The sequence below is a fragment of the Otolemur garnettii genome, unplaced genomic scaffold, assembly GCF_000181295.1.
Source record: "Otolemur garnettii isolate 467f Iridium unplaced genomic scaffold, OtoGar3 scaffold00008, whole genome shotgun sequence".
Lineage (NCBI taxonomy): Eukaryota > Metazoa > Chordata > Mammalia > Primates > Galagidae > Otolemur > Otolemur garnettii.
The window spans coordinates 17,627,026-17,635,592 of NW_003852403.1; the positions used below are offsets into that span (position 1 = coordinate 17,627,026).

General features: G+C 40.0%; 1 protein-coding gene across 1 annotated transcript in view; it reads left to right on the top strand.

Moving 5' to 3' along the window:
- DNAJC12 (DnaJ heat shock protein family (Hsp40) member C12) overlaps positions 1 to 8,135 on the top strand; it is a 42,354-nt gene extending 34,219 nt beyond the window's left edge. The window contains exons 4-5 of the mRNA XM_003783621.3: positions 617 to 821; positions 7,659 to 8,135. Of these exons, the coding sequence (XP_003783669.1) occupies positions 617 to 821; positions 7,659 to 7,753 (300 nt within the window). The 3' untranslated portion in view covers positions 7,754 to 8,135. The remainder of the gene's footprint in view (positions 1 to 616; positions 822 to 7,658) is intronic.
- Positions 8,136 to 8,567: the final 432 nt, after the last annotated feature.

Here is an 8,567-nt window from a genome sequence, read left to right on the forward strand (position 1 = left end):
GCCGGGTTTGAACCCACCATCCTTGGTAGATGGGGCTGGTGCCATATTCACTGAGCCACAGGTGCTGGCCCAATTTTTAAATTTTTAATAGGAAAATACACATACAGGGCACAAAATGAAAAAGGTACAAAAGGATGTGTGCTGAAAAACAACAATTAATGTTTAGATTAATTAATATCTTGATTGATGAATATCTGCTTAATAGTCCAATATAACATTCTGCTAATCAGTATTAGAATAGTAGATGTTACCACATATTGAACTTTAAATATAGAAAACTGTATGATAGGCTTGGTGCCCATAGCACAGTGGTATGGCGCTGGCCACATACACCCAGGCTGGTGGGTTTGAACCCGGCCTGGGCCAGCTAAACAACAATGACAACTGCAACAAAAAATAAAAAATAGCCAGTGTTGTGGCGGGCTCCTATAGTCCAGGCTATGTGGGTGGCTGAGGCAAGAGAATCACTTGAGCCCAAGAGTTTGAGGTTGCTGTGAGCTGTGACGCCATGGCACGCTACCCAGGGTGACATAGTGAGACTCTGTCTCAAAAAAAAAAAAAAGAAAACTGTATGATATTGATTTAATATTTATATCTGTGCTTTTCATTACTTCAGTCAATGCACTGGGCTGTCAAAGGTAAAAAAGACCTGATGCTGGAGGAACCTGACCAGACCCCGACTAACAAGACTGAAATTGAGGAACAGAATAAACAAAGTGAAATAAAGAAAGAGGAGTTGACTTCAACCACAGAGAAAATGGAACAAAAAGAATCTGAGCCCCTGGAGAAGTCAGTCTCCCCCCCAAATCCAGATTCTTCAAGTAAGTCATGTCCTTTAACTTTGTAGAATGGAAAAGGTCTGAAATTAAAGATCTTGGCTTATGTCATATTTTTTCCAATGCCAAATTTAAGGACTGGTTTAAGGTCTTAAAAGGAACTTACTTAGCATTGACATAGATAGTAGAAGGTAAATACTTTCCTTGCAAGGGAACCTTAAGATAATTCTCAGGATGTCTTCTGTTTTACTGAAATAATGCCAGCTGACATGCATTGCATGTTTACTGTGTCTGGGAACATTCTTTACACATATGACTACATTTGTTGTCTCATGTAATATTAATTTTATATTAATTCCTTTAATCCTCACCACAAGTTGGTGAGGTTGGTATCAATATTATTCTCATTTTATATATGAGAAAACTGAAGCCTAGGGTGGTTGAGTAATTGGCTCAAGGCCAGACAGCTTGTATATGGCAGGGAAGGGAAGGGATCTGAACCAAGACAGTTTGGCATCAAAATCTGGTTTGGCACCCATAGCTCAGTGGTTAGGATGCCAGCCACATACACCAGCACTGGGGGGTTTGAATGCAGCCTGGGCCTGCTAAAAACAACAGTGACAACAACAACAAATAGCCAGGCATTGTGGTGGGCACCTGTAGTCTCAGCTACTTGGGAGGCTGAGGCAAGAGAATTGCTTAAGTCCAAGAGTTTGAGGTTGCTGTGAGCTGTGATGCCACAGCACTCTACTGGGGGAAGACATAGTGAGACTCTATTTAAAAAAAAAAAAAATCTATGTTTCAAGGCATTGCACTATCCTGAGATGGCATCTCATCTGTGAGTGGCTCTGTGAATATTACGAATCATTGAAGCGGGGTAATATAAAATTTTGTTCAACTCCTGGCTCCTAAGCTACACTACTTGAGTTCAGATCTTAGCTACTTACTTGACTTCTCTAGACTTCAGTTTCCTCATATAAAATAGGGATTATAATAGTACCTCCTCAGCTGGGTACAGTGGTCCCAGCTACTCGGGTGGGGGGCTAAGGTGGGAGGATTATTTGAGGCTAGGAGTTCAAAGCTATAGTTTGCTATGAACATGCCTATGAATAGCTACTATGCTCTAGCCTGGGCAACACAGTGAGACTCTGTCTCTAAACAAAAAGTGCCTTCTCATAAAGTTATCATGAAGATTATAAGAGGAGATCAATCCAAAATGCTCAGCCCAGCAATTTGCCTATAGCGGGCCCTGGGTAAATGTTAGCTGTTACTATCATTTCTTTGACCCTCTATCCTAGCTATTCAACTGTGTTTAACTAGTTAAGGTGTGTAATATCATACGTGTACATATATACAGACATTGTAACTGTCCTTTAAATTCTTATTTGTTGATTCTCAGGGATGTGATAATAGCATCCCATAAGGGTTTAGCCTTTAAGCAAAAAGTTCCTGAATATCCTTGAACACTTTTATAAAAAAGAAGATAATTAGATAGCTTGTGGTGGATCATAGTCTTTCTAGAAATAGGCAATTAATTAATCAATTAATTAATTTATCTTTGAGACAGAATCTCAAAATCTTGGCCTCGGGCTGAGCACCTGTAGCTCAAGTGGCTAAGGGGCCAGCCACATACAACAGAGCTGGTGGGTTCCAATCCAGCCTGGGCCTGCCAAACAACGACAACTACAACCAAAAAATAGCTGGGCATTGTGGCGGGTGCCTGTAGTCCCAGCTGCTTGGGGGGTCGAGGCAAGAGAATTGCTTAAGCCAGGAGTTGGAGGTTGCTGTGAGCTGTGATGCCATGGCATTCTACCCAGGGTGACAGCTTGAGTCTCTGTCTCAAAAAAAATCTTGGCCTCAGTGATCCTCCTGCCTTGGCCTCCCAAAGTGCTTGGATTATAGGCACAAGCCACTGCACCCAGCCTGATTTATTTTTTATTGAGACAAAACATATGTATGTAATTTACCATATTTATCATTAAAAAAATGAAAAAAATTTTTGAGACAGGATCTTGCTCTGTTGTCCAGGCTGGTGTGCAGTGATGCAATCCTAGCTCATTCATTGCAACCTCAGACTCCTGGGCTCAAGCAATCCTCCTGCTTGGCCTCCTAAAGTGCTAGGACTATAGGTATGGACACTGTGCCTGGCCCACTTTTACTATTTTTAACTGTGCAGTTTGGTGCAATAAATGGTCAAAATATTAGCATCTACCTTGTAAGATTTTTTGAGGAGTAAATAACTTAATACACCTAAACTGTTTAGACCAGTGCCAGGTACATGGTAAGCAGTAAGCACTTTTTTTAGTGTTAGTTTTTATTATTATAGAACTATTTCTTCTTCTTTTTTTTTGAGACAGAGTCTCACTTTGTCACCCTTGGTAGAGTGCGGTGGTGTCATAGCTCACAGCAACCTCAAACTCTTGGGGTCACTCTTTCTCAGGCTACTCTGGAACTTGTGAGTTTAAGCAATCCACCCACCTCCACCTCCCAGAATGCTAGGATTACGGGCGTGAGCCACCGTGCCCCACCTACTATGGGACTTCTTAGAGTACTATTTGGTACCTGTGGTGATCAATTTACTGAGGTTCTACTGCAGTATGTCAAAGTTAAATAAAAATACAGAGATGTGGCTCAGCATGGTGGCTCACAACTGTAATTCTAGCACTCTGGGAGGCGGAGGTGGGAGGATTGCTTGAGATTAGGAGTTTGAAACCAGACTGAGCAAAAGCAAGACCCCTTCTCTACTAAAATTAGAAAAATTAGCTGGACATTTAGGTGGGTGGCTGTGGTCCCAGCTACTCAGGAGGCTGAGGCAGGAGGATTGGTTGAGCCCAGGAGTTTGAGGTTGCTGTGAGCTATGATGACACCTCAGCACTCTAGCCTAGGGCAGCAGAGTAAGACTCTCGTCTCAAGAAAAGAAATATATATACATGGAGAGATACATAGATAGATAGATAGACATGAATCTCTAGGCAAACTTTTTATTTGGGAAAACATATAGAAACAGAATTGTAGTTTGGGGTAAACACAGACTGGGGTGGTCTTTAGTATGTCCAAAGAACAAAGAGACGGTTGGGGTAGAATGAAAAGCGCTATGTATTGTTTTAAAAGAAAACTTACTGGCACTAGTGAAGTTTTTGGGAGCTGGCAAGCTCTGATTGGGTAAAGCTAGTGTTAGAGGCACAGCAGTTCCTGTTGGTTTCAGCAGCTGCTAGGTGAAACTCATCAAAGGTTGTAACCGTCTTTGGCAGCTGGCTTGAGATGTGATCCCCGGGCAGGTGCTTGTGTCCTGAGTGCTTTGCTTTCCCTCCCCAGGGTTTCTGGAATTCTAATCTAGTTCATTATGACAAGATGACTCCAATTAATATAATCAATTTTCACACAAAATTTACACACAGCAAATGGTGATGCCAGTTTTGATGTCCTCACATTACGAAGTATGTGCTCTTACTGTGGTTTAAGAATGAAGTAGGGGGGATATGAGGATGGAGGATCATTCTTCTGAGAGGCTGTTGCTGGAGAATTATGAAATTCTGCCACAGGCTGCATTCACCAGGATTTTCTTGATGCTGTTCAAGAGATTATTGGCTCTTCTTAGTAGTGCCTTCAAGCTGGAGTTTGATGGATCAAAGTGCAGTTGCATGATAATTCATAATTTCCTTTTACTGCAGTGTAAACTTATACAACATCCAAAATTTAAGAAATGCTATTCACGCAACCTTTTCAAGCCTCCAGTGGCTCCTTCTATGTTCCTTTTTAGTATATGTGTTAATTTCCTCAAGCGGTGACTTCATACTCACTTTGGAGTTCCCCTGGTGGTGTCTTTTCTGTGATGAGTAGCCACTAAATAGTCCCTGTAACATTCTGACTCTTCATTGCAACCATAAAATACGGAGCATAGCATCTGAAAAACTGATGTGCAAGACCAGCTCACTTTTGCTTTCTTTCTGTTTAAATAGACACTAAATATGACTTCTGATAGATACAATTCTAGAATCAAATAGTTTTGTGTAACATCGTGGAGTTAAAGAAGAAATCAAATGTAGCAGATGCTGTTGGTGTGCTGCCATAGCCCTTGGGCACCTGTCTTCCCAGGCCTTGCCAACTCTATGTATGGCCTCTGCCACAGACATCACGACTGCCAGAGGGCTTTCGCTGGTAATGGAGCTAGCTTGGCAGCCGACGAGCAGGCTGTATGTGCCAGGGAATAAACACCCCTGGGATGCTGCCATAAGACAATAATGAATGGGAGTGGGAGGCTAAGTTCCCTAGCCCCTTCACCTATACTAAAATACATAGTATAACTTTAAGGGATTTTTGTATTGTCTCCCAGGGATCCTGGGTGGGGGGTGGGGAGAGTCAAGCACCAGTCACCCATGATATAGTAACTTGTCTGATGGTGTACCTTTGTAGATTTGGTTCTCTCTCCTGTTCCCCTCCCAGGGCCTCCTGGGATCACCTCCCAAATTAGCCACTTTGCTTCACCTTCTTGTCTGGGTATCCCTTTCTAGGGAAACCTCACCTGGAAACTACATCTTTTTAAAACTCTAAAAATACATTTCCTGTAGAAATGTGAAAAAATATGGTCACAATGTGTTAAAGAAGTGTCTATTAATAATATCTATTATTTGATATACTTTCATTTATGTTAGTATACCTAAAACTAATAGGATCATGCTGTACATATTTTGTGAGTGAGATTTGATTTTGAGTCATCAGAAACAATTTCCTTTTTTTTTTTGAGACAGAGTCTCGCTTTCTCACTTCTGGTAGAGTGCCATGGTGTCTTAGCTCACAGCAACCTCAGACTCTTGGGCTCAAGAGATTCTTTTGCCTCAACCTCCCTAGTAGATGGGACTACAGGTGCCCACCACAATGCCCGGCTTTTTTTTTTTTTTGGTTTAGCAGGCCCGGGCTGGTTCCTTTTTCCTCAAATGGATATTCTTCAGATTTGTTTTCTCTGATAATTCTTTAAAACTGCAAACAACTTCTGTTTTTCTAAGATAACTACTGTCAACTATTGGGTGTATATTTTTCCTGGATAGATATTTAAAAACATCAATAGAAGCATATTTTATATATTATTCTTTAACTTGCTTTTTATTTGCAATGTTATAAACTAAAAAAAGACATACCTTTCCAGAAAAATAAGTGCAGATAAACAGAAGAAGTTATAAAAAATGAAAATCATATCTATTTCAACTAATTGGGGATAAATGCCATTAACATTTTTGTGTATTGGCTCGGCGCCTGTGGCTCAAGCGGCTGAGGTGCCAGCCACATACACCTAAGGTGGCGGGTTCGAATCCCCAGCCCGGGCCCGCCAAACAACAATGATGGCTGCAACCAAAAAATGGCCAGGCGTTGTGGCGGGCGCCTGTGGTCCCAGCTACTTGGGAGGCGGAGGCAGGAGACTCGCTTGAGCCCAGGAGTTGGAGGTTGCTGTGAGCGTGATGCCACAGCACTCTACCCAGGGGGATAGCTTGAGGCTCCGTCTCAAAAAAAAAAAAAAAAAAAACATTTTTGTGTTTTTATTTTTGACTTAAAAATTTTTCACATACTCATGTAAATAACCAGTTTAGAAATGAGATCATATTGTAAAAGCTGTTCCCTATCACTTATCAATATGCTGGGATCATTCTTCTATGACAGTAAATATTAAAAAACTATTAATGACTGTATCAAAACCTTTTAACCAACTTTTTTCTACTGCAGATGTATTGTTTACTTATTTAAAAAAATTTATAAGTGATATTAGCATTATTTACAATTAAGCCCTTGGGTGAATTCATTATTATTTCCTTAGGATAAGTTTCTAGAAGTGGAATTATTGGTTCAAAGGCTCACACATTTTTTTATTTTTTATTTTTTGCAGTTTTTGGCCGGGGCCGGGTCTGAACCCACCACCTCCAGTACATGGGGCTGGCGCCCCACTTCTTTGAGCCACAGGAGCCACCTAAAGGCTCACACATTTTAAAAAGTTTGATAAATACTGCCAAATTGCCTGCCAGAAGAGTTTTGCCAGTGTACTCTTATTATAGTAAAGAAGGAAAATGACCCTTTCCCTTAATTTTGAACAATGTTGTTTATTATAATTTAAAAAATATTATTACTGTGGAATTCAATTATAGTACTTGTATTTCCAGGGATCCTTTACCATTAACCTTATACTTTCTGAAGGGTTTTTTGAAAGCTGCATGAAAGTCATTTTCAGTTTCTTTGTAGATGAAACATCATAACTCCCACCACTTGGAGGCATCTATGAAATTCCTTTTATTATGAAGCATTTAACTCTGTGAGGTCTTCTCATCCATATACATTATAATTCCTGTTCATAAGAATTCTAAGGTCTCTGCTTAATCATATCAAAAACTTATCCTTACATTTTACTTGTTACTGTGAAATCTTTTTTTTTATTTTGGGTTGTAGTTGTCATTATTGTTTGGCAGGCGCAGGCTGGATTCGAACCCGCCAGCTCTAGTGTATGTGGCTAGCACCCTAGCCATTTGAGCTATAGGCCAAAAAGCCTTTTTTTTGGTTAGAGACAGAGTCTCACTTTATTGCCCTTGGTAGAGTGCCATGGAGTCACACTGCTCACAGCAACCTCCAATTCCTGGGCTTAGGAGGATTCTCTTGTCTCAGCCTCCAGAGTAGCTGTGACTACAGGTACCCACCACAACACCCGGCTATTTTTTGTTGCAGTTTGGCCAGGGCTGGGTTTGAACCCGCCACTCTCAGTATATGGGGCCAGCGCCCTACCCAGTGAGCCACAGGCACCACCCTGTTACTGTGAAGTCTTATCCCCAAGATGTTTTACTATAACAAGGCTGACTTTTATTTTCCTACCTCTGATTTTAAATATTTCTTTTCTCTCTTTTAAAGGTTTTTCAGATGTGAACTGTTGGCACCTTCGTTTCCGCTGGTCTGGAGATGCTCCCTCTGAACTCCTGAGGAAGTTTAGAAACTATGAAATATGAAATGTCCCTGCTCCATAAAGAAAGGAGATCAAGACTGTCCCTTGTGCTGCCAATATACAGTCTTTGTTCTTACACGCTTATGTGTCATGTTTGTGAATTGCTGAGTATCTATTGATTCTTCTGTGCTTGAACCTGTTCCTGTTTTTTAAAATGAGAAAATATTCAGAAGACTAGTTTCTTTCAATATTTAACTATGTTTAGTCCATAGATCCAGAGTAGATTGTATTACATTTTTCCTTTTATAAAAAATCCATTTAAAAATTGATGTCTGTACAGTGTATTTAAATATTTCATCGATCTGTGATCTCTATTAATGCTGGATATAGACAAAAAATGTTTTCTGACTCTTGACTTAAAATGAAATGTGAAATTACTGTGTAAATCCCACAGAGTCAAATAAATAATTTTCTCAAAGTTCATAAATGAATTTATAATTCAATATTTAAAAAATAATTTGAATAGATGTTTCTACTTTAATAATTGTGAGTTTGAAAGGGTATGATTTGTTTGAGGAAAGATCTTTTTACAGGATTTCTTGTGTATAAGTAAGTGATAAATTTATAAATTATGTTCAGACTATGAAAATGGCATGTTAGGTAATACAACCTCTTTAGGTTGGAATTCTTTGGGGCGCAAGTGATACTCCTGCCTCAGCCTGCTGAGTATCTGGGACTATAGGTACACACTATTACTCCTAGCTAGGTTAGAATTTTTTTTTTTTTTTTTTGAGACAGTTTTACTCTGTTGCTCAGACTAGAATGCAGTGGGATCAGTCTAACTCACAGCAACCTCAAACTATTGGGTTCAAGTGATC